This window comes from Schistocerca cancellata, chromosome 9, assembly GCF_023864275.1.
Source record: "Schistocerca cancellata isolate TAMUIC-IGC-003103 chromosome 9, iqSchCanc2.1, whole genome shotgun sequence".
Taxonomy (NCBI): domain Eukaryota; kingdom Metazoa; phylum Arthropoda; class Insecta; order Orthoptera; family Acrididae; genus Schistocerca; species Schistocerca cancellata.
In genome coordinates, this window is record NC_064634.1 from 188,391,608 (window position 1) to 188,419,297 (window position 27,690).

General features: G+C 38.0%; 1 protein-coding gene across 1 annotated transcript in view; it reads left to right on the plus strand.

The window, feature by feature from the left end:
- The window catches only part of LOC126100255 (dynein axonemal intermediate chain 7-like), an 844,976-nt gene that overhangs the window by 794,124 nt on the left and 23,162 nt on the right, over window positions 1–27,690 (plus strand). Inside the window, exon 15 of the mRNA XM_049910840.1 lies at window positions 10,232–10,450. Within this exon, the coding sequence (XP_049766797.1) occupies window positions 10,232–10,450 (219 nt within the window). The remainder of the gene's footprint in view (window positions 1–10,231; window positions 10,451–27,690) is intronic.

Genomic DNA, 27,690 nt, shown 5'->3' on the forward strand with positions numbered 1-27,690 from the left:
TGCAATAGATAATTACTTCAAAATCTGGAGACTCCAACCCAGTGTGAGTAAGACAGAAGTGTGCTGCTTCCATCTAAATAATCGGTTGGTAAACGTAAAACTGGAAGTAAGTTTCAGAGGCAGAATTCTTCATCATAATTGGAACCCAAAATATCTTGGTGTCATCCTGGATTGTACACCATGCTTCAAACAACACCTTCTTAACTTAGCTCAAAAGTTGAGGACTCGAAACAATATCCTCCATAAGCTATGTGGAACTACCTGGGATCTTCAGCAACCACCCTGAGATCTTCAGCTCTGGGCTTGGTGTACTCAAGTGCTGAGTATTGTGCACCTGTTTGGACGAGCAGCCATCATGCAAGGCTTGTTGATACCCAGCTGAATACGACAATGCACATAATACCTGGTGCAGTCAGATCTACTCCAGTTTATTGGCTTCCACAGTTAACCGGTATAATGCCTCCCGATCTACATAGATGTACTGCCCTTATGAGAGAATTCCACAAGATCTCTAGGAATCTAACCTACCTGTGCATAGCGACCCACCACTTTTAAATTGCAAGAGACTGAAATCATGTCATCCAACTCTGTGCAATGCTGCTTACATGGTTGGTAAGGATTTCAAACCTCTTGAAGAATGGAAAGGTCAGTGGGAAGCAGTGACAGATGTGCACCTGCATAACATCTTCTCAGGTGCTAAACTTCCAAGTGGATTCGACCTACCACACAAGGCCTGGACTACTCTCAACAGAATCTGTACTGGCCATGGCTGATGCAGGGATGCTCTCTTCAAGTGGAAGATGCTGCCTCATCCAGCCTGTGACTGCGGGGCTCCATACCAGACTGTTCACCACATTGTCAGTGAATGCAGGATTCGAGCCTATCACGGCGCCAAAGAGGACTTCCTGCTAGCAGCTCCAGATGCAGTGCGCGGGATTGAAGGACTGGATATTCAGTTTTAAAGACAAACTTAAGTTTCTTGTGTGTCAATATGTACATATGTATATGTAATTTAATTTCATGATATGTCTGTATTAGCCATACGCTAAATAAAATAAAACCACCTATCAGAGGAGCATAATTAACATTGGTGTAATATGACACAATAAGATACCAGAGGAAATAAAAAATGCTACTCATCCAATATTTAAAGCTAAACTAAAGGCATATCTAATAAAGCACTGTTTCTATTCTGTCAGAGAATTTATGAATAAGTAACAAAATTAATTGTAATAGGTACCTATTTTAAATTTGTCTACTATTTTGCTAATACTACATATTATTGTAACTTATCTTTGACTTGTCCAATTTGTGCTGTATGATAAAACTGGACCAATAAAAATTCAAATCAAATCAAATCAAAACCATATGCCATCTTTGTGTATTGGTTCGAATATTTTTCTGAGAATTTTGCGTTCTATATTTTCTGTCTCTATAATGCCTGACACTCCAGTTGTGGTTGTTTCTGATGCATATAGTGCTTCCAGTAATACAACTGTTTTGTAGTCTCTAATTTTGGCCTGTCTTGATATGCTTTTCTTATTATAATGTGACCATCTGAGTTTGTATGCTTTCTGGAGTCATTCTGTTAGTTCTATGTTGGATGCCTTGTTTGATAATCCTATTTGTATGTATTCTCATAAATATTTAAATTTTTCAACTCTTTTTTAAGGATCCATACATCGTTTGCATGATGTGTACATTGTTGGTTTGTCGTTCCATGTATTGAATCTTCTAATGCGATATCTGTAGACATGTTTTGGCAGCTATTTCATGTGGATAGAAGCTGTCCACAAAACTGTCAGCCAGTATCTTTGACATCCATCTGTTCCAGACTCTTACAATATATATTGAATCAAACATAATGATATGTATAAAATGGAATGACTTCCCCTATACCAACCAGCACAAATTTTGCAAACACCTTCGTGCAAAACCCAACTTGCACATTTAACACACAACATCTTGAAAGCCACAGTTGAAGGCATTCAGCACTTCTGAAAAGCAAAATAAAAAATTAAATAAATTTGAGCTATACCGCACCAACACTTATTAACAAAAGTACAGTCAAATTGAGGCATCAAGTGAAATGTATGACTAGACTGAGGACTTATTGGCAGAAAAACATGTAGAAGCACTTCAGGTGTGGGCTATGGAAGTGTGTTAGGATGCTCACTGTTCATTTTGTATATTAATGACCTGGCAGACTTTTTGCAGATGAAATTCTTTTCTATAATGAAGTACTGCCTGAAAAAAGGAGCCCAAATATTCAGTAAGATTATGTTAAGCTTTCAAAGTGTTGGACAGAGGTTGGCAACTTGCTTTAAATGTTCATGTTAAGTTGTGCATATCACAAAACACAACAATATAATAACTTATGACCACAATACTGATGACTCACAACTGGAATCAGTGAATTACTTTAGTGTAACTGTTTGTATGGATATGAAACTGAATGATCACATAGACTCTGTATCAAGTACAGCAGGTGCAATGAGTCTACAAAAGACATTGTTTTCAAAACAGTTATGAGACACAACCTAGATTATTGCTCAAGTCCATATTCTGCAAACCACTGTGGAGTGCATGGCAGAGTGCACTTCCCACTGTATCAGTTACTAGAACTTATTTGTGATTCATTCACATATGGAGCATGGAAAAAAAAATATATTGTTTGAATGCCTCTTTGTGTGCTGTAATCAGAATCAGAATTTTTACTATCCCATATCATACAAAGTCAAATATCAGATTTGATGTACTGGGGACTCGTCAACATTACATTTACATTACAATTACAATTTGTATATACAGTATTACAAAAACAATATATCAACACTCTAGTTTACAAAGTAATATATAACAACAGTGTTTACGCAGTGAACATATTTTTACAGTCAATTGTTTGACACAAAACTGCTAAGCTTAATTTACAGGTGATGTTTTCTTGCTCAGATTTCCACATCACCATTCATAAATTCTTCTACGGAGTAATAACATTTCTCCACTAATAACCTGTGCAGCTTTGGTTTCAGTTACCCTAGCTCCATGCTGTTTATTTGTTTCTTTTTTTAGCATGTTGTAGATTTTCATGCCCATATATTCTGGGGTTTGTGCATATAACTTAAGTGTGTGAGTAGGAAGCATGAAGTTTGTCTTATTCCTAGTGCTGCATTGTTGCTTAAATCGTTGTCTGTGAATAACATAGGATTAGTGTATACAAAAATAATAAGTTCATAGATGTACAAACAGAGGGCACTTAATATTTTTAGGTTTCTTAACAGTGGGTGACAACATTCTTTTGGTCTTGTGTTACACATATTTCTAACAATTGATTTTTGTAATTTTAATATTCTAATGATTTTGCTTGTATTACCCCAAAAGATAATGCCATACCTTACAACAGCTTTAAAATAGCTGTGATAAACCACTTTTCTTATCTCCATGCTAGTTGAATATGACAAAATCTTCATAGCAAAGGTCAGGCTGTTTAACTTATTTGCTAAGTATTCTATATGTGAAGCCCAGGATATATTTTGGTCCAAATGTATTCCCAAAAATTTAACACAATCTGATTCTTTCAGTTCCTGGTTTCTGCAGGTAATATGAATTTCATTTGTTTTAGAGTCTTTAGGTTTAAACTTTAGTAAATGTGTTTTTCCAATATTCAGCTTTAACCCATTTAGTTGGAACCAATTTTCTAAACTGCCTAGTAGGTTTGTGACAGTTGAGGGAATTTGTTCTGAGAGATTGCTTTCAATGAGGGCAGACACATCATCAGCGAATAAAACTGAGTGTGAATTTATGTTTAGTGGCAGGTCATTTATGTAAAGTCAGAATAAAATTGGACCCAGAATTGAGCCTTGTGGAATGTTTTGTGAAATAATCATCCATTCAGAGTAGAAATTTCCCTTGCTTGATGATATAACTACTCTTTGTTTTCTCTTTGTGTGGTTTACACAATCAAATGCTTTTGTGAGGTCACAGGACAATCCTGCAACTTTGCTAGACTTGTCTAAGGCAGAAAATTTTTTTTTCACAAACTCATGTATGGTGTCTATTGTGTTTTTGTCCTTCTGAAAGCCATATTGATTATCTGACAGTATGTTTGATTTTTCTATAAATCTTTTGATTTGCACTACTACTAATTTTTCAAATATTTTTGAGAAAATTGGGAAAATAGAGATTGGGCAGTAGTTGCCCATATCTTTTCTTGAAGTTTTTTTGAACAAAGGTTTTACCTCTGCATGCTTCAGGGCATCTGGAAAGTGGCCTTCTTAGAGTGATTTATTGATTATTGAGCAAAGGGGATGAGCTGTTATCCTGGCAGCTGATTTAACTACTTTAGTAGGTATGCCATCCCACCCTGCGGAATTTTTGTTTTTGAGCTGTAATGTAGTGTTCTCTACATCTTTGGCTGAATTTTTTTAAAATTTGTTTAAGCATTCTTCCGCCTTCTGACCTAATTGTACTTTTTTGGTATAATCGTCTACATCTGCCAAGTGATTTTGATACATTTATAAAAAAATTGTTAAAAGATTCATAAATCAGAGCAGGATTTGTTATAGTTTTATTTTCCACCTTAATTTTGAAGATAACTTTGCTGTTAGTTCTCATCCCCAGTTCTGATTTTATGACAGACGAGACTGCCTTTGATTTGCTTTCATGAGCCAAGATGTATTTATTGTTTACCATTTCTTTCGCAGCTTTCACTACCCTTTTTAATAAGCCTTTATACTGTTTGACATAATTTACGAAAACAGGGTCTTCGTTCTATTTCAACTCCTTGTGCAGTTGTCTTTTCTTCCAACTGGATATTTTTATTCCAGTGGTGATCCAATTTAGATTATTTCACACCTTTGTATGGAATACTGTAAGTGGAAATATTTCATTAAATACATGTTAGAAACTTTCTAGAAACCTGTTAAATTGTACAGAGAGTGTAGTATCATCTTCTACTTGCCACTCTACCTCTTCTAATTTAGAGTAGAACTTCATGTATTTTGATTTTCTCTTGTGATTTCCATGAAGTTAACCTTGAAAGCAAATTCTTGGATTAAGTCCATAAACTTTATTGAGTCATTTGTTTGATTTAATAAATTTATATTGAAACCAGCTGCTATTAATGCCTTTTTCTTTTTCTCATTGATGACTTTCTGTGAAAGATTTTTTAATTTTGGTAAAAATAATTTTGTTATCTCTACACCTGGGATCCTATATATAGAAACAATAATAATATTTTTTGTTTCTAATTCAATTGAGCAGCTTTCATATACTCCTTCTTCATTTAGAAAATTGAAATCATCTTTTACTTTATACTCTACAGAGTTATGTACAAGTATGCATGAGCCCCCATGAGTACTATTTGTTCTACAAAAACTTGAGGCTACATTGAAATTTTTTAACTAATTTAAAATTATGATACTATCTTTTGTAAGCCAATGCTCATTTAAACAAACAATTTTAATATTTTTACATTCTGAGAGTAAAATTTGTAGTTCATTAATTTTATTCATGCTTTCATTTTGATGGATTGTAACCATGCCATTTATTTTCAAGTGCATTAAAAAAGTACTGTTTTTTGCCTAAGGTTTCAAGAATAGCTTTCTTTATAGGACTTCCTATTAGTGTAATCTTGTCCCTTGAGCATTATGGGAACAATGTGTAAGTATTTGTAGTACATTCATTATGTAAAGAAAATCCTTGAAAATTTGTAAGTAGCCTTTCCCACAATAATTTGCGTCTATCTTCAAGTGTCTGCCTGTTCCGTTTTCTCAGAATCTCCATGACAATCCCATGGGAGAAGCAAACATGTGACCATTTGTGCTGCCCCTTTCTGCATACATTCAATATCCCCTATTAGTTGTATTTGGAAGATGTCCCATACACTTGAACAGTACTGTAAGATTGGTCACATGAGTCTTCTGTAAGCAACTTCGCTGCAGACTGATTGCATTTCCCCAGTATTCTAACAATGAACTGAAGTCTGTCACATGGTTTCAGCAAGATTTCTGTTACAAATATAGTCTGTAAACTGCATAGTGAGTAGTGCTTGCAATGGAGGGAAGTGGCCTTCTGTGTATGAATGATACATTTGCCATACTGGATGACTAAGAATTAAGTTCCCACTGAGCATTACAGTGCAATGTGCAGTGATTTATGATGAAGCCTACATGATGGTTCCAGTTCATATCTCTATAACAGTGGCCAAGTTTGTGTGATGTTTGCATGTGTGAATGTGTGTTTTGACTACATCTGACAATGGACTTAGTCCACTAGCTGATAATTTCTAAGAGTCTTTTATCCAATGTACCTCTCTGCCAGTCAATGCCTCTTCTACCCAGTGAGTAGAAATCCATCCATTTCATATAATTTTTAGGTGTTTGTATGATATGAGAGATTCCAAGTGTGAGTCATTGATATTGCAATCATAGGATGTGTTATTCTTTCTGTCTTTTTTGATGGAGTGCACAATTTTATATTTCAGAACATTTATGGCATATTGCCCATCGTTACATCATAAAACCATTCTGATTTTCAAATATGAAATTGTGTTGACTCAAGAATGTCATTAGTCTAGTATAAATAACTTTCTCAACTACCTTAGAAAATGCAGGTAAGATTGAGATGGGGCAGTTGTTTTCAATTTTAGATTTATCACCTTTGTTGTAGATCAGGATTGACTATCTGGGAAAGAACCTGATGCAATTACATCATTTACTGCTGTGATCATGGCATCAGATATGTTGTCTATGCAACTTTTCAGTGTACTGATAGACAATCCATCATAGCCTTCTGATTTTGTATTTCTTAATGACATTACTATGTTTTTGACTTCCTTGCTATTGGTTGGGGCCAAGTATATGCTTTGTTTGATTGGAATGCCCTTATATCTACGCTGAAGATTCTTAAAATGGTCATTGACATATTTTCCAACAGAAGAAAAGTACTCATTAAAAAATTTGCAGTCTGAAATTGACATTTCATGATATGCCCTTTATGGTTTATAGTAAAATGACTTGTTGATCTGTCTTTACAATCCCTAAAGCTATTTATTACTTTCCAAACAGCTAAACCAGTGTTAGTAGGGTTCCTTAACATTGTGGCTACATATTTACTTTTAGTTTCTAGCAGAAGATCTTTATAGTAATCCTGATAGTTCTTAAATTCTACCTTTAGTCTATTATTATTGTTATTATTTATCATTGCATATTTGAAAACTCTAAGTTTCTCTCTTGCTGTTTTTACTTCATGATTTATCCAGTTAGTTTTTTGTATCTTTTTGCAGTCATTTACTGTAAAGGTCATTACTGGGTATGAGACATTGAAGCAATAATAAAAATCTGATGAAAAATCACTGAAAGTAATGTTGTTTTTTTCACCCCATTGTAAGCTTTTCAGCAAACTGTTGAAGTCTTTAACATTGTCATCATTGGTGATTCTTTTTGTCACATATTGTTTCTCTTTTCTATTGACATAAAGATTTTCAGCCTCTATCATTACCTGTATTGCGTGGTGGCTTCAGAACTGATGCACTGCATGTAAAGTGGGACATGTTAGTTATAATGTTGTCAATACATGATTTTACACTATTGACCTCTCTAGCAGGGTCATTTATCAGAAATGTTAAGTTAAATTGAGCTAGTATTAGCATTAGTTTTTTTAGATACAGAGTCATTGGACAGCAAGTCAATGTTTATATCTCCAGTTAGTATTATGTTAATCCAGCCATTTTTATTGCAGTGTTTACTGTCAATATCAACGAGCAGGTCATTAAAAACATCGAAGAAACTATCTATGCTACCAGATGGAGATCTGTATATAGACCTACAATAATTAAGTTCTCTTTCCCCCACTTATAATTAATTGCTGCTAGTTCTATTACACCCTCAATGCTGAAAGCACTTACATCTATTACACTATAATTACTACCACTGGCTGCAAAGATAGCCACCCCACCACCACATTTCTCTTTTCTACTGAAGGCAGAGCAAAGATCATGGAGAGTGGCTTACATACACTAATTATCTCATCTGTATACCAGTGTTTACTTATAACTAAAACATCAGGGTTATCAATTGCTGCAATGGCATCCAACTCGTGCTTATTGCCAAGACTTTGAAAGTTCTGCTGAATTAATTTGAAAGTGAGTTTGGATTGTTGAACACTTGACGCATGTGTCACCCTACCAGACTGGTTGCTTTTAAGAGTACAAAAGTTCCACTGTATGATATTAGGGCTAAGTTTCTCCTGCTGGACCATACAGGGAGATTTAGAGCTACCAGTCTGTCCAGCAGGGTTTACAAGTATCACTGGCTTGTCAGCTGTAGCTCTTTGTGTGCCAAGTATTGTTTGGGTGGGTTGTGCCATTCCATAGCAATGCACTTATTTACACTGCTTTGTGTGATGTTTCATCTGATTTCATCAATGATTATTGTACTCACAATCTTTTTACCTCTCTTGTTCACGTGCATACTATGAGTTGTGTGCAGGTTTCTATCTAGGTTACTGACGTTTACCAGAGACACATTGCGAAATTTGTTACATATTGTTTTAAGCCTAACATTTGTTTTATGCACTTCCAAGTTCACAATAGATTGGTCCATTAGATCACGTTCCTGTGGAATGTTAACGACAATTACTTTAGTGCCAGTCAACTTACTGAGTGTTGCTTTCATGAGCCTAATAGCGTCATTTGCTTCATTTTTAGCCACATCATTTGTACCACCAATGATAACTACATAATCATTTACTGAGAATGATTCACTATCTTGCACACACGGCTTCACTACAGCAGAAAGAGGTGCACCAGGGTGAATGTGAGTCACAGCTGTGAAGTCGTCTTGGATATTCGTGATGTTTTGAGCTATTTCGTGACCATGACTGTCTCCATATATGAGAATCCGGCCCTTCTTATACTTCTCGCTTCTTCTACTGCTGGTTTGGAACAGTTTCTTGCTTACACTTTCATGGATTACACTGTCATTTCTTTCACGGATTTCACTGTCATTACATTGAACATTTTGTTTATGTTTACTAATTAGGTTAGCATTAATACATGAGTTTGGGCCTTGGCATATTTTGAAATTATCACTGGCAATACAGTTGGATTTTTCTTTGTAAAGAAACCTTGGAAAACAGCGCTCAGCATTTCTGCTTTTGCTTTGCTACCTTTAATTTCAGTTCCTGTTTTGTCGTTGAGTGAATGGACACTAACTTTGGTATCATTGAAGGCTTTACATATGGCCATAAACGCCATAAATCCTTTAGTTTTCATGAGAAATCTGTCATTAATATTCTGCTACAGTAGCAGTTGAAAGCACTGCACATTTCTCTCTTGACTATCGAATGTGTTTTGTTCACCATCACTCTGTCATAGACTTTTGCTTTGTTTTGCACCTTCTATGCTGTAATCTCTGTTTTGTCAAAAATTTCTGTGGAGAGACTGTGTACCACAGAAGGTTCCTTCCATCATGAACTTTTCTAGTTGATACATAACTGCCACTAAATTTCAACAATGTAGGAAAAGATAGATTGCTACTTATCTTAAAGAAAACACATTAATTGGCAGACATATAGAATTAAAAGACAATTTTTTTCTTTCTGGCTCAAGCGGTTGGAGTTGGTGGTCATATGTGCCTGAGGTGTGCTTGCTTGTGTGTATGAATGGTGTGTGTTTCCCTTTTGCTGATGAAGGCTGTGGCAGAAAGCTTGTATAAGTGTATTTTAATTGTACCTGTCTGCAACTTTACATGTCTTCTTTATGGTAAGTAGAAATCTGTCTTTTCCTACATTGTTGATATTCCTACCTAGAGTTTCCATTGTTTGATTCTGTCATTACATTTCTGTATTCTACTTGTGCTTACTCAGGTTATAGCCACAACTCTGAGAAACACTGCTGCTTCCTCAGTTATATCTGGAGTCCATTCATCCTAAATATGAGTCCAGTGTCTTAACCACTATACAACTTCACATTGTAGTTCATGTAATTGTCTGAAGCAATTGAACACCATCACATGCTCCTTTGCACACCTGTAAAAGTGGTTCTCATGTACCAGGTTCTGTGGGTGAACTGCAAAAGAGCTCTGAATGAAAATTACATACACTGTTGGACGTTGTATCTAAAGACTCGAGAAAAATGATTAAAATCTAGCTTAGTAACATATAAGCCCAAAAAACAAACTAACTCATGTTATTGTGGAGCAAAGTGCATTTACCTTTCCTTATTTTTTAGCAGATGAAAAGAGGGGGAGTTGACATCTTCCCACCAGTTGATGCCTTTTGTTATGTGGAAGGTTCTGCACCCAAACACTGTGTGGCAGAGGACCACCTGTATCACTGCATGGCACATGCTTCTAGTGTTTACAACTTTGCCTGGAGTCGCTGGAATCTGTTGGCTGGGAGACGTAATATGATATTACAGATGCGAGAGTATCTTGACCGTAGGAGATTAGTAAGTATGGACCTTTCCATCCACTGAAGTCACTGTTGTTACATATAACTGTACAACAATACAAATAATTTCTTGTTATCTGTGACTGTATCTTTTTGTTGAACAGTTCCAGAAATATTGGCTGTAACAAATTCATGTAATATGTTTCTTAACAAGGAAAGGTAAGGTATATAATGGCTATCAGGTAAAGGTAATATTTGCTTTCAGACTGTGAACCATTTCCCTTCAAATATGACAGAGAGATAATATACTGTCAGTTTAAGAGCAGAAGTGATTACCAGACTTTTATCCCTGCAAGGAAAGGCAAGTTGTTGGTTAGGAAGAAAGGGAACTAGAAATTAATTTACCAATTCCCACTGTAAAAAAAGCTTAGCCACCAGGTGAAAATCTTGTGCTGTACACTATCCATATAACATCCATGCTGCCATTTGACAAACCATAATGTGAGTGAATAGTATGGTTAGTGAAACTGTTTTATGTGAACAGCAGCAATTAGAGTGCTGCACTGAGAGAGTACTGCTGATTGAAAGGTCTGAGGAAAGGCTTGATGTCATTATATGTTTTAAAGAGATGATAATGTAATTAGAACACATAGTTGAGTTTTCTGTGGCACCTGAAAGAAGAGGTGAAAGTTACTGATGAGGTTGCTGTTGTTGTAACTAAATATGCAGCCCATGCCCCTGGTAGTGCTAGGGCTCATTCAGTGTCACAAGAACTGTCCACCCCATAGTCAACAGTATGGAAAGCTTTAAAGTCTGTTTTACACTGGTACCCATACAAGATCCAGTCAGTGCAGCAACTGAAACCTCATGATTGACAGTGACATCCTGACTTTGTTCTGGCATGGACAATAATTGGTGACTTGTGGCTGGATGATGTTCTATGGAATCAAAGGCACATTTTATACTGTAGGGTGTAGTGGGTGCTGTTAATTCACATATTACACATGGAGAGCCACTGTACTCACCTTATGTGATTGTGCAGTGTGGATTCATTCTTCTTTGAAGGGAATACGCACAGGTCAAGTGTACCATGATGTCTGTATGTTACTGAGACCTTTCCACAGGGCATATGATTCCTGCTTTGGAGGAGCACAACTGCGTGGAAATCACTGTTTTCATGCAAGATGGGGAAACACTTCATGTCACTCATGCAGTGGAAGATCTGCTTAATACTACCTTCCATGAACATGTTATTCCCAGAGATTTTCCAGATGCGTGGCCTGCAAGATCACCTGATTTGAATCCATGGAAAATCGAAATAGAATAATGACAATATTGTAAGAAGAATAGACTGCTACTCACCATATAGCAGTTGCAGATGTTCTTATTGTTGTGGTCTTCAGTCAAAAGACTGGTGTGATGCAGCCCTCCATGTTACTCTATCCTGTGCAAGCTTCTTCATCTCCAAGTAACTACTGCAACACACATCCCTCTGAATCTGCTTCGTGTATTCATCTCTTGGTCTCCCTCTACGATTTTTACCCTCCACGCTAAATTGGTGATCCCTTGATGCCTCAGAACATGTTCTGTCAACCAATCCCTTCTTCTAGTCAAGTTGTGCCACAAATTCCTCTTCTCCCTGATTCTGTTCAGTACCTCCTCATTAGTCACGTGATCTACCCACCTAATCTTCAACATTCTTCTGTAATGCCACATTTTCAAAGCTTCTATTCTCTTCTTGTCTAAACTGATTATCATCCATGTTTCACTTCCATACATGGCTACACTCCATATAAATACTTTCAGAAAAGACTTTCTGATGCTTAAATCTATACTCGATGTTAACAAATTTCTCTTTTTCAGAAACGCTTTCCTTAGTCATTGCCAGCCTACATTTGATATCCTCTCTACTTTGACCATCATCATTTGTTTTGCTCCTCAAATAGCAAAACTCATCTACTACTTTAAGTGTCCCATTTCCTAATCTAATTCCCTCAGCATCACCTGACTTAATTTGACTACATTCAGTTATCCTCATTTTGCTTTTGTTGATGTTCATCTTATATCATCCTTTCAAGACACTGTCCATTCCATTCAACTGCTCTTCCAGGTTCTTTGCTGTCTCTGACAGAATTACAATACCACTGGCAAACTTCAAAGTTTTTATTTCTTCTCCAAGGATTTTAATTCTTACTCCAAATTTTTCTTTTGTTTCCTTTACTACTTGTTCAATATATAGATTGAATAACATAGGGGATAGGTTACAGCCTTGTCTCTCTCCATTTCCAACCACTGCTTCCTTTCTGTGCCCCACAATTCTTACAACTGCTATCTGTTTTCTGTACAAATTGTAAATAGCCATTTGTTCCCTGTATTTGATCCCTGCCACTTTCAGAATTTGAAAGAGAGTATTCTAATCAACATTGTCAAAAGCCTCCTCTAAGTCTACAAATGCTGGAAATGTAGATTTGCGTTTCATTAATCTATCTTGTAAGATGAGTCGCAGGGTCAGTATTGCCTCATGTGTTCCAACATTTCTATGGAATCCAAACTGATCCTCCCCGAGGTCAGCTTCTACCAGTTTTTCCATTCATCTGTAAAGAATTCATGTTATTATTTTGCAGCTGTGACTTATTAAACTGATAGTTCAATAATTTTCACACCTGTCAACACCTACTTTCTTTTAGATTGGAATTATTATATTCTTCTTGAAGTCTGAGGATATTTTGCCTCTCATACATCTTGCTCGCCAGATGGTAGAGTTTTGTCAGTGCTGGTTCTCCCAAACCTATCAGTAGTTCTAATAGAATGTTGTCTACTCCTGTGGCCTTGTTTTGACTTAGGTCTTTCAGTGCTCTATCAAATTCTTTATGCAGGATCATATGTCCCATTTCCTCTTCCTCTACATCCTCTTCCATTTGCATAATATCGCCGTCAAATACATCATCCTTGAATAGACCCTCTATATTCCTTTCACCTTTCTGCTTTCCCTTCTTTGCTTGGAACTGGTTTTCCATTTGAGCTCTATATATTCATACAAGTGGCACTCTTTTCTCCCAAGGTCTCTTTAATTTTCCTGTAGGCAGTATCTGTCTGACCTGTAGTGATATATGCCTCTACATCCTTACATTTGTCCTCTAGCCATCCTTGGTTAACCACTTTGCACTTCCTGTTTATCTCATTTTTGAGATGTTTGTATTCCTTTTTGCCTACTTCGTTGCTTGCATTTTTATATTTTCTTCTCTCATCAGTTATGTTCAATATCTCTTCTGTTACCCAAGGATTTCCACTAGCCCTCGTTTTTTTTTTACCTACTTGATCCTCTGCTGCCTTTACTATTTCATCCCTCAAAGCTAACCATTCTTCTTTCACTGTATTTCGTTTCCCTGTTCTTATCAATCATTCCTTAATGCTCTCTCTCAAACTCTCTACAACCTCTGGTTCTTACAGTTTATCCAGATCCCATATCCTTAAATTCCCACCTTTTTGCAGTTTCTTCAGTTTAAATCTACAGTTCATTACCAATATATTGTGGTCAGAGTCCACATCTGCCTCTGGAAATGTCTCACAATTTAAAACCTGGTTCTTAAATCTCTGTCTTACCATTACATAATCTATCTGAAACATTACAGTGTCTCCAGGCCTCTTCCACATATACAGCCTTCTTTCATGATTTTTAAACCAAGTGTTAGCTATGATTAAGTTATGCTCTGTGCTAAATTCTACCAAGTGGCTTCCTCTTTCATTCCTTACCCCCATTTCATATTCACCTACAACTTTTCCTTCTCTTCCTTTTCCTACTACTGAATTCCAGTCACCCATGACTATTAAATTTTCGTCTCCCATCACTATCTGAACAATTTCTTTTATCCCATGATACATTTCTTCAATCTCTTTGTCATCTGCAGAGCTAGTTGGCGTATAAACTTGTTCTACTGTGGTAGGTGTGGGCTTTGTGTCTATCTCGGTTACAATAATGCATTCACTATGCTTTTCTTAGTAGTTTACTCGAACTCCTATTTTTATACATTACTAAACCTACTCCTGCATTACCCCTATTTGATTTTGTATTTATAACCCTACATTCATCTGACCAGAAGTCTTGTTCCTCCTGCCACCAAACGTTACTAATTCCTGCTATATCTAACTTTAACCTATGAATTTCCCTTTCTAAACTTTCTAACCTACCTACCCAATTAAGGGATCTGACATTCCATGCTCTGATCCATAGAACGCCAGTTTTCAATCTCCTGAAAATGATCTTCTCCTGAGTAGTCCCTGCCCAGAGATCTGAATGGGGGACTATTTTACCTCTGGAATATTTTACCCAAGAGGACGTCACCATCATTTACCCATACAATAAAGCTGCATGCCCTCGGGAAAAATTACAGCTGTAGTTGCCCCTTGCTTTCAGCCATTTGCAGTACCAGCACATCAAGGCCGTTTTGGTTAATGTTACAAGGCCAGATCAGTCAATAATCCAGACTGTTGCCCCTGCAACTACTGAAAAGGCTACTGCCCATCTTCAGGAACCACGTTTGTCTGGCCTCTCAACAGATACTCCTCCATTGTGGTTGCACCTACAGTATGGCTATCTGTATCACTGAGGCATGCAAGCCTCCCCACCAGTGGCAAGGTCCATGGTTCATGGGGGAACAATGCAGATAGGCACATGAAAAAAAAACAGTCAAATAAGTAACTTTTGAACAGGGAGGCCTTTCTCTGAATTAGACATTTACACACACACACACACACACACACACACACACACACACACACACACTAATGCAAAACTGGCTCACACACACACACACACACACATAGACTCTGGCTGTTGAGACTGTGCTCATTTCTCATGTGTGTTTGAATATTGTTTGCATTAGAGAGAGAGAGAGAGAGAGAGAGAGAGAGAGAGTAATTTGAATGGAGGCCTTTCTGTCCAAAAGCTTACTTGTTTGACTGTCTTTTTGTTGAGCTTATCTACGATTCAGCATCTCCACTGTACGATGAGAGCAATAATACTTATCTGAATCTATGTTACTTTTGGCTCTAAGGATTCCTAAAAGAAGGGACACATTTGGTCTCTACCTAATCTTATGCCCAGTGTACAGTGCTCATATTCTGCTGGAACTGCTGTGAGCAACAGTTGATTATGTTGTTTTGTGGATGTAGCACCTCATAACATCTCTGGTGCTCATATTGAACAAATTGTGTAAGTGGTAGTTAATAATAAAATCAATATTATACCTTTCTCACGTGTCTGACCATTTCTTAATCCATTACATTTGGAAGCATTTCTATATGTCATTCTTGCATTCACAGCATTAGATTTGCACAAGGTAGCCAAAATTGAGACTAACTTTTTCCAGCATAAATCAGTTCCGTATTAACACATTAGAATATCTACCAAGTTTAGCTGCCATATGATAAGCCCACACAGGACCTCTATGACTAGCTTCACTTAAATTATAACCACCTAGTATATGATATAATTTTAACAGTTCTTTATTATTTAGGTGCATTTATAATCATATTATTTAATTATAACATAAAACTCATCATTACAGAAAATTATGTTGGCATAAACGATCTGTCAGAATACGTCATGTAATATATGGTGCAGACAGAGAAAGCTGGGGTGCTATATAACATGTGCAAATATTGTCACCTAGAATCCAGAATGAAGCACAATTACAAGTACAGTTTTGTCAACAAGAAATAACATTTCACACTGAAAGCATGTTTATTGACCATATACAAAAGTGCAGATAAATCTGAATTACTTGGCTCAGCAGAGAGTATTCATATTTATGTATACATAGAATATAGTACCAAGTTTTAGTATTTCATACATTAATCCTTGAACATTTCAGAAGTCACAAATGTTAATTGCTGGAAATGGGGTTCGAACCAATTAGCTGATATTGCCAGCCAGCAATCACAATACGGCAGATGATGCACAGCACACAGCTTTGCTCTCCCTCCTCAAAAAATAGTGCTCCACTGTTTGGAATGGACCATGTCTTCCTAGATCAGGAGTTGTCAGTGACCCTTGGTAGATGGATTATTGTGTTCTGGCCATGTTGTCACATCCTTATCACCATGGTGATGTTCAAGTGGAGGTACTTCCAACTAGCCATCACAATTGATGAACAAGTCTTCATTTTCCTTATATCTGAAGCTCTTATCATCACTGTCTGGATTAGGCCTGTTATAGGGCTTCATGGAAAATGACATCAATAACATGTCTGCATTTTTGTCTCTTCAGTTGTATGATATAGGTTTTAAAACATTTTTTCTCTCAATATTAAATAAAAACCAAGTTAAAATTTTAGTTGAAAAATATTAATTACTTGCAATATTCACTCATAATACTGTGATACTTGCCAAATGATAAAAAAGTTTTGGAGCAGGAAACTATAATCTGTTGAATCAAATGGGACGATGATTGTTGGTCATATTCATATATCTTCCTGTTTGCCACAGGTGTCCTGATGTGACTTTTTTTTATTATTGTATATTCCTATGCATCTGCAAGTATTTTGCTTTATAAAATATCATGTAATAACTCCATTTTATTAACATTCTTCATTTATGCTCTTTGTAACACACAAACTAAACTCAGACTCACTGATTACATGAGCCTTCATTTTTGACCCCAAGACGGAGAAGACTTCCCTCATTGTTGCAGCTATGATCACCTTTAATTGACAATCAACAAAAGGTTAAGGCTTATGATATAATTACAGTTACATAATACAAATGATTTTGCTACAAGATAAATGTTCCACTGTACTTGACATTTTAAATTAATATGATTATAGTGATGATATTTTATCAACACTTCCTTTTTTTATAAAATTGCCAGACTTTTCTCATACAACATATTTTAAAATTTTTTCTTATTTACTTTGTGTTTTGATATTTGGCCAACAAAATAGCATTTTATTCAATTTTGTAATAGCCCCTCCTTCTGCCCAACAAATTTCATGGATTGTAGTACAGATCAGTGTATGGCGAATAACATTTACCGTCCTTATCTTGGGTGTCAATGATCTGTGTGCCAGTTGTCTTGCTTTTCTAGTTATGATAATGAGCTGTTTGATGTAATCATCTTCAGCATCATCAGATTTAAATGAAACGACATACCCATTGTTGTTTCTGCCTCCTGACTATGGCTGAGAACAAACAAAGTCAAAATTTTAATGCCTTGTTTTGCTGTGTTGTATGCAAATGTTGTGACACGTAGTAACATATCCTTCTTTCTTTGTTTGATTTTCAAACACATTAGGACCATATCTGCCAACAGCTTATTAAAACATTCCATAAGACCATTTGTCTATGTAAGGTTGGCAGTTGTCATATTGTGGATGATATTGCATTGTGAAATCAGCGCTTCAAAATTGCAAAATATGTATCAAAATTAGATATACATCCTAAATTGATTCCTCCCCCCCCCCCCTCCCACCCTCTCTTTCTTTCCATCTCCTCCAGCCCATACTTCTGTCCATCTTTTCCTCCTCCTCCACCCTCTCGCTCTCTGTGCATCTCCTCCTTTGTCACTCTTGCTCCATCCCCTACTCCCCCTCTCTCTGTCCATCTCCTCTCCCTCCCCCCAGGTCTGTTTCCTCCACTCTCTCCACTCCTCCACTGCCCCCCCCCCCCCCTCTGACTTTGAGCCATCTTTATTTTTATTTCAAACAAATTATTGATTGGAGTTTGAAATCACTTAAAATGAATGGGTAAATCAGTTGGGATCATTGGTACATGCAATAGGAGAGAGAGCTCTCCAGCAGCTAGATCTGTGAGGATAATAGCTTCAGTGACAATATTTCACATATTTTAAATCTGTGAATGGATAGGTTAGAAAGTTCCAGACAATTCAGATTCCATAGTATTATTTTAACCTAAGCCAATAAGCCATAAATACAGCTTTCTTATTTTCTCTAAAACTAAAGGCAAGGAAGAAAACAAAACAGCACATAGCTGTGTGTACATTTTTTCTTTAAAATTATGTATAAGGTGAAACAATATATATGGGATAAGCAATTTGTATTAATCAAAATATCCACGGGTGTGCTGCCGGTCTATAGTGTCCAACGGGCATGAAATTTCGGCGATCATACATGTCGCCATCATCAGGTGAACTGACGGACTGAGCTCCTGTGAATGTGCCGGCACGGAGATCCGTATGCTATGGCTGCTCAGAGGGAACTGGGTTCGGTCGTGGCGGCGGCCGATTTAAATACCCGCGGCGCACTCCCTCCACCGTCCGCGCCCCACGCCACCGTCGCGCGGTGGAACAGATTGCGACGGTGACTGAGATGACGTCGGTGTGATGGCTCTGTCCACCGTGGTCATCACAACTATATGTTTGCTCGATTTACGCTTGATTAACCCAATCGCTGGTTCCCAAGCCTTGCTAAGATTATAGCCACAGTCACGGTTTATGAGGTCATCATTGGTGCGAATTTCGATGGCCTCTCTAACAACGCTGTCCCAGTATCTCGACTTCTGTACCAGAATCCTCGTGCGGTCATACTCCATGGCGTGATTTTCCGACAAACAATGTTCAGCGACCGCCGACTTGCTCGGATACATCAGTCGAGTGTGCCTGTGGTGTTCACGGCATCGATCCTCGACGGTACGCATCGTCTGACCAATATACGACTTGCCACATTGACACGGAATCTGGTACACGCCGGCCTTCCTCAAACCGAGGTCATCTTTGGCGCTCCCCACCAGTGCACGAGTTTTATTTGGAGGACAAAACACAGTTCTGACCTGGTGTTTCTTCAGAATGCGGGCGATTTTCCCCGAGAGTGCGCCTGTGTATGGAATAAATGCAGTGCCTACCTCCTCCCTCGTGACTTCATCCATCTCAACAGGTTGTGCTGCAGTGGTTGGGCGGAAAGCATGTTGAATCTGCCACTCTGAGTACCCATTTTTTCGAAATACAGTTCTCAGGTGTTCCAATACTTGATGTGTGTCCTCTACCATGCCGTTCTAAGCCACATATTGTCAAATTTGAGCTCATAGTGAAACACAGTGCTGAAACACTCCGTATATGCAACTACCTCATCTCTCTACGGCATTTGGTTCTGTTCTTCATTGTTGGCTAAGCGGACCTGCTGGTTGTCAGAAACTTTTTCTTAATTTTTGTTTTAAATTTGTCAAGCTCTTAAGCTTTTCCTCATTTTTCTTAAACCTCTACTGAGCTGTGCTATCCAAGTAAAAGTAAGCATTAGCAAACACCATGGTAGAGTTCCTTTAGCCATTTAGTTGAATCCTGGTCAGCTTTTCTGGAAAATACTGCTGGATGCCTGATGAGCATCTGACTCAACAGCGCTTTTTGAATGGTTGGTACCTTGACAATATAGAGTGTAAAATGAATATACAATAAGTATTTGGAGAGTCTTATTGGAGCCACAGCAATGCCTATGTCTGAAATACCTAATGTATCTTCCAAACTATGTTGCATATTTACAGGAGAAGTGTCAATTCAGTTTCACACTCCCTGTTGTTGTAGTTGTGGTCTTCAGCCAAAGACTGGTTTGATGTAGCTCTCCATGCCAGTGTGTCCTGTGTAAGCCTCTTCTTCTCTGAATGACTATTGCAACCTACATCCATTTGAACCTACTTACTGCATACATCTACACTTCCTCCATTACTAAATTAATGAACATTTGATGCCTCAGAATGTGTTCCGTTAACTGATCCCTTCTTTAAGCAATCTGATACAGTATCTGTTCATTACTTATTCAATCTACCCATCCATTCTTCAACAATCTTCTGTAACACCATATTTCTTAAGCTTCTATTATTTTCTTGTCTCAACTGCTTATCATCCTTCCATACAAGGCTATATCCAGCCATATGACTTCAGAGAAACCTTCCTAACCCCTACTTCTACTCAGTTCTAACAAATTCCTCTTCTACAAAAATACTTTCCATGGTATAAACAGTTTGCATTTTATATTCACTCTTCTTCCGTTATTATCAGTTTTGTTGTCCAAATAGCAAACCTCATCTTCTACTTTTATCATCTCATTTCCTAACCTAATTCCTTCACTACCATCTAATTTGATTAGACTTCATTTGATTAGACCTGTTATACTTTTTGTGCTGTTAATTTTATAACCTGTTTTCAAGACACTATCCATTCTATTTAACTGCTCTTCCAAGTCTTTTGCCGTCCCTGGTGGAATTACAGTGCAATCAGTTAATTTCATAGTTTTTATTTCTTCTCCCTAAAATTTAATTTCCATTCCGAACTTCTCTTTTACTACATTCTTAGTAATAACATTGTGAATATGCTGCATACATGTCTCACCCCTTTCTCAGCTACTGCCTCCCTTTCATGTGCTTCGACTGTAATAACTGCAGTCTGTTTTCTGTACAAGTTGTAATTATATAACCTTTCACTGTATTTTATCCCTGGTGCCTTCCGAATTTCAAAACTACATTGTTTAAAGCCTTTTATAAATTAAAAACTTGGATACACAGTATTAATGTTCCACAATGATATTTATTTAATAATTCATTATGAACTGGCTTTTGGCATCCTAGGCCACCATCAGGTAACTTAGTACCAAAGAGATAGTCCACAAAACTTCAGCAAGAGTTCACAGCTGTACAACGATATGTGAAATTTTAGTACTATATGATAGAAAACAGCTTAACAGAATACCCAAAGATACCCTGAACAAATAAATCTTATATTAGGGTATATACAACGATTAAAAGTATGTGAATGTGCAAGAACACTTTTAGTCTTTGCATATACTATAACACAGGGTGTGGTGTGGGAACTTCCTTATTTGAAATGTGTAGCACACAGCAGCTATTACTCATTGTTACATGAGTTTCATTGCAATGAAAAGTGCAAGATTTAACAGTGGGCAAGAGAGGAGCATGCTTTCGTCATTGCAGCCTACTTTTCGAATGGACATTCGGTCATCAGAACTCAGCGTGCATTCAGGAAACAGTTCAACATCGCGCCTTCAGGTCGTATTCCTGATGGGAAATCAATTGTTATGTGGATACACACCTTTATGGATACTAGAAGAAATCAGAAAAAGTAACCAGGGCCTTCAAGAACCACCGGAACACCTGAAAACATCGAGAGAGTAAGGATGTCGATTTTGGATTCCTCCAAGCGATCTGCACACAAACACACAGCTGCCCTTGCACTTTTTGAATGCACAGTGATTCTTCGTGAAGAGTTGAAATTTCACCCGTATAAAGTGTCAGTGGTGCACACACTTCATTCACATGATCTTGTTTCACAAAAAAATGCATATGAAGCCTTGATTGATGAGCTGCCTCATTACGCCTTAGTGTTCTTCAGCGACAAGGCACATTTTCATTTGTCTGGCTGCGTGAATAAACAAAATATGTGGTACTGGAGTGGCACAAACCCCCGAGAACTTCAACTGATTCATGTGCATTATCTAAAGTGGCATTATTGGCCCACAGTTTTTTGAAGGCAGTGTGTTATGGTCAGATGACTGAACAGTTTTTTCTTCCAGAAGTTGAAAAAATGGATGTGGGTGATGTCTGGTTCCAACAAGATGGCGCAACAACTCATACGAGATGAATATCGATCACCATGTTGTGGAACACTTCCCCAATCGTCTCATCTCTTTGAGGGGTGAGCTCCAGTGGCCGGCATACTCACCAGATTTAGCGCCATACAACTTTTTCCTTATGGGGCTATCTCAAATCCTTGGTGTATACCAATCATCCACAGACCCTGGCTGAGCTAAGGAATGATATTCGGGTTGCTGTTGTCAATGTCGACAGAGACATGTTGGAGAAAGTGGACCGAAACTTCCGATTTCGACTCTCCAAATGCATTGAGCAGAACAGAGGCCACCTTCAAGATATCATTTTTGAAACTTAATGGGACAAACCTTTAGATGTTACTCTTTGTAAATAAAAAAGAAAGAAATTGATGTCTCTGATACTTTCTGATTTATGATTTTTTTTAAATAGCCCGCACTGCATCCTGTATAAGATTCATTTTTCAGATTCTCTTTAGGTATTACATTATCCTTGTGCTTTGTACTAAGTCATAAAATGTTACATGTCTGTGTTCAGCAATGAACCCCAACTGAAGTTGTGTAGACTATTTGTTTAGTATTTAAGGTATCTGACAATGCCCTAGGAAGCCAAAAGCTGATTCATAACAAACTATTAAATAAATATTATTGTGAAACATTAGCACTGTGTATTCAAGTTTTGAATATGTCCATGTTTCTCCAAGGGCAAATGAAATATTCCACAAATACTTTCTCTAAATCTGCAAAAGCTATAAATGTAGTTTTGTCTTCCTTTAATCTATCTTCTAATATAAACCATAGTGTCAGTATTACCTCACATGTTTCTGTATTTCTCCAGAACACAAAGTGATATTCCTTAAGGTTGGCTTCTACCAGTTTCTCCATTCTTCTGTAAATAATTTGTGTCAGTATTTTGCAAGTGTGACACTAAGCTGACAGTTGGATAATATTCATACCTGTCATCCCCTTCTTTGTAACTGACATTATTACATTCTTCTTGAAGTATGAGGGTATATCACCCATTTTGTAAACACTGATCAGGCAGAACATTATGATCACCAACCTACTATCAATATGAAACCATCCAGGCAATAGCAGTGACATGCGGTGAGGAATGACTACTAGTCAGACACACGCAAAATGTATGTGGTACCAGTGAGTGTGCTGTCCATGTGTAGGATGGGGAAAGTGCATGGTCTACTTGAGTTTATCTGAGGGCAGATTGTGATGGACCAGAGGCTCAGCATGAGCATTTTGGTAACTGCACTACTTGTCAGGTGTTCAAGGAGTCCTGTAGTGACTGTCTTCAACAGGTGGTGAAATCAAGGTGAAAACAAGTCCAGATTTTGGATGTCATAGGCTGGGCAGACTGGTAAAACAGGAAAGGCAGTGAACTGTGGTAGAATTAACATCAGACCTTAATGCTGTGCACAGGTCAAGTGTTTCTGAACAATACTAACGATAGGCCTCCACAGCCATGACCCATGCAAGTGCCAAAGTTAACACCATGATGTTGGCCACTATGACTGAAACTGGCATGTGACCATTAGCACTGGACATTGGTGCAGTGGCAGAGCATTGCATGGTTTGATGAATCCTGATAACTTCTACATAATTCTGATGGGAGAGCACAAATCCATCATCTTCCAGGGCAACAGCTCCTTCACACCTTCCTATGGGATGCTGGTGGTAGCTCATTATGCTCTGGGGAACATTCACTTGGGCATCCATGGGCCCAGTGCAGCTTTTGCAAGAACCACAATGGCCAAGGAGTACTGCACACTGGTTGCAGACCACATACAACCCTTCATGACAATCGTATTTCCTGATGGCATTGGTATTTTTCAACAAGATAATGCACCATGTCACAAGGCCAGGAGCATGATGGAACAATTCAAGGAACACAGTGGACAGTTCCAATTGATGTGCTGCCCCCCCCCCCCCCCCCAATCTGGGATGTAATTGAACGTGGCATCAAAGCTCCCCTCTCCCTGGAATTTACAGGAATTAGGTGACTTGTGTGTGCAGATGTGGTGCCAACTCTCTCCAGCAACCTACTAAGGCCTCATTGCTTTCATGCCACAATGAATTGCTGCTGTTATCCATGCCAAGGGTGGATGTACCTGCTATTAGGTAGGTGGTCATAATTTTCTGGCTGATCTATGTTTCTTGCGTGCCACATGGAATAGTTTTGTCTTGGCTGGCTTGTGAACAATCTCATTAATTCTGAGGGAATGTCCTTTTTTTAATATAGGTCTTTCAGTGGTGTGTCAAATTCATTTTGAAGTATGATACCTCCAAACTCATCATCATCTATTCCTCTTGCTTTTCCAAAATATTGTCTCTAAGTTCATCTCTCTTGTATAACATTTCTGTATATTCCTTCCATATATCAGCTTCCCCTTCACTGCTTAGTACTGACTTGCCACTTGAGCTCTTGACATTCATACAGCTACTTCTATGTACTTTCTCCAAAGATCTCCTTAATTTTCCAGTAATGTGCAATTATCTTTCCTCTGGTCATGCATGTTTCTACAGCCATGCATTTACCCTCTAGCCATTCCTACTTAGCCAGTTTGCATTTTATGTCAAATTCATTTTTTTACCATCTGCATTCCCTTTTTATTTAATGTATTTTCATATCTTCTCCTTTCATCAATCAGATTCAATTGTCCTGTGTTATCTAAAGATTTCTACTGGGCTTTGTTTTTTACCTATTTGATCCTTTGCTACCTTCACTATTTCATCTTTCAAAGCTACCCATTTTTCTTCTAGTCTACTGATTACCCTGTTTCAATCAATCATTGCCTCCTACTCCCTTTGAAACTCTCAATAACATGTAGTTTTTTAACTTGTCCTATCCCATCACTTTAACTTCCTAGCTTTTGGCAGTTTATTCAGTTTTGACATGTAGTTCATAACCAGTAAATTACGGGCACTTCACACTTTAAGCATGTTTATGTAGCATGCATGAATGTTCAGATGAAGTTGAACTGTCTGCCTCATCAGAGAATGTTCCTGTTTTCACAGACATAGAATGTTATAAAAAATAATAATGTTCCAAAAATAAGTAAGTCCCAGACCCTTCCAGATATAATGAAGCGTACGTAATAAATAATTTCAGGATATTGGAATCAAATCAGCGACCAACACATCACCAGCCGATGATGATAAGCATTACACCCCAGTGGTAACATGTCACCAGCCAGTGACTGTAACCATTACACCACAGTGGATGACCACAGCATGAGGCAATATAAAGATGAGCAATACATTGACATGCATCAAAGGAAGAAATCAGAGGCATCTCCCTGAATAAAGTAACACAAAAAATCTCAAGAAGGGCACAAAAATATTTTGTGTGTGGTTAGATTAAAAAACAAGAATGATGAGGTGAATATAGCAGTAGTCATGTGAATTATTGATGGCAAGCACCAGAAGATGAATGAAGAAGTGAAAAGAATGTGAATGAATGAGTAATACAAATAAAAATGGAAATGGTAATATTGCATAACAGAGAAAAAGTATAAATTAAACTTGAGACTGGAGTGAATGTGAGGCCAACATTATACGGTCCCCTATGCATAAATTTTGATAGCTGTGGCTTCCTTCATCAGGAAGACAAGGAGAACAGTATCATCAGTTGTAGAAAAAGTGTACAATCCATCCTGGCCATAATTATAAATAGTTTGTGATGCTTTTCCATATTGAATGAAGAGAAATGATCATAAGTTTGTTTATTCATTTATTTATCCAGAAAATCATGTTCTTGATAAGGGGTGCATCTTAATGAAATCCTAAAAAGGCACAGACCTTTCTGTTACAATAATTCTACTTACAGTCTTGCATGTTCTGTAAAGAATATAGTAGGCTATAAATGCCATCATAAGGATTCATTTTTAGTTGAATATTATTATATTTTATATAAACTGTTCTCTGTAATCACAGCAATTAAATAAAAGAAATATAAGAGTTAACTGTAAGTGAAGCATCACTGTAAGCAAGATGTGAATTATGTGTTTGTCATGAATTGATCTCCATATATTCAACAATTGAATAAAAGCAATGCTGGAGCAGTGTGCTGGTGATGTTTCTGAAGTATCCCCCAATCTATAGGTACACATAATATTTAAAAGTGCTTTTACTTATATATAATTATTCTAGCATATAATTTCACATCTGGAGGGGTCTGCAGTACTTCAAAATTTGGCTCACTGTGATGTGTACGTAGAGGTCCAGAGGTGCTTACCAACTAAGCAATGAAATACCATCTTCCTTGTCACACAAAATTGTATCATAGCATAAAAAACACAGCATAGATTGAGTGTTCAATCTGTGTAAAACAGCTGCCTTTGGTTGTAACTGGAACTATTGTGAACACAGCATTATTCCTTAATGTTATAATGCTAGGTACAAACAATAAAGTGGCCACAAACAATAAGAGTTTATTTATATACAGTCAAGTAAGCAACAAATGAAAAAAGGTACAATAATCAGTAGAACAAAATCTGAGGGTGGGTGCCTGACACACTGTCATGATAGAGGCACTCTCCAGTAGATGGTGTGGCAGGTGCTGCACCAAGTGCACAAGTCATAGAGGGGCTCTGGTGGCTGGCCTGTCCAGATGCCATTGGTGGGGTTTTAGTGTTGCACACCAGCAGCCTGGTGCCATGGGTCATAGCACCCTCTCCCTTGGGGAAAGAGTGCTCCTCTGATGCGGGCATCAGAATGACTGATGATACATCCATGGCCCCTTTGGTGGGCACCGCAAGTGATGAAGGGAGTGGTGGAAGGGCCAGAACTGGTGAGAAGGGTCAGAAGTTGTGTGTCCCCTGACATGCATAGCAGCTGCCGCCACCCCACCCTCCCCCTTCTCCCTATGAAGTACTATAAGGGAGGACGGTGATAATGGCACTGGTAGCATCTTGACATCCAGGTCCTTGAAGTGATGGAACTGCACCAACAATGAAGGTGCCCGGGCAACTCGGTTGGTGGTGCTAGGAATGCTGATGTGAAGGACCCAGTGGTGCTGGCCCAGGTGATAGCAGAAGCGTAGGTGGTAGCAAAGCATCATGAGAAAGGTCAGCAGCATGCATCGGGGCACTGGACCCTAGAGGAGAGACAGGATGCAGTGATGTCCACAAGAAAGGCGGGTCCACACTGCAGTGGTATATCCTATAAGGCTGGGAAAGGCACCTAGGGAGGAGGCAAAGGCAAAGCCAGTGGCAATAGCAGCAGACCCTCGGCCCTTGTCCTGTGTAAGTGCTGGCTAATTGGTGGATGATACCCTATGTTCAGGGTGTCTACAGTGATAACATACTGGCATGTTGTTTTCTTTCCTTGAAATGTCTGTTCCTCTGTGGGGCATTTTATTTGGAAGAGAAGTTGGCTGTACCTATGTTGCTCAGATACTGGGTTGTCATTAACAGCTGTAGACCAGACCAAGTTGGTCAAGTCCATTTTTCATGGCACATTTAACTGATCACAGAGGTCGGTGCTAAAGATTGATATACCTCTTCCTCAACATTCTCTGTTACCTCCTGATATGTGGGGTTGACATCAGTGGTTGCTGTCTCTAGTTTATTTAGCTGACATCTCTACCTGTTGCACCCCTTCTCTTATTACCTGGCACATAAAAGAGGTGAGCTCGTGGTGGTCTTCCATGACTGACAGAGGGACCACATGCGGGAGTCAGTCATACCAGCTGATTTACTACTGTTTTGTTACCCATGGA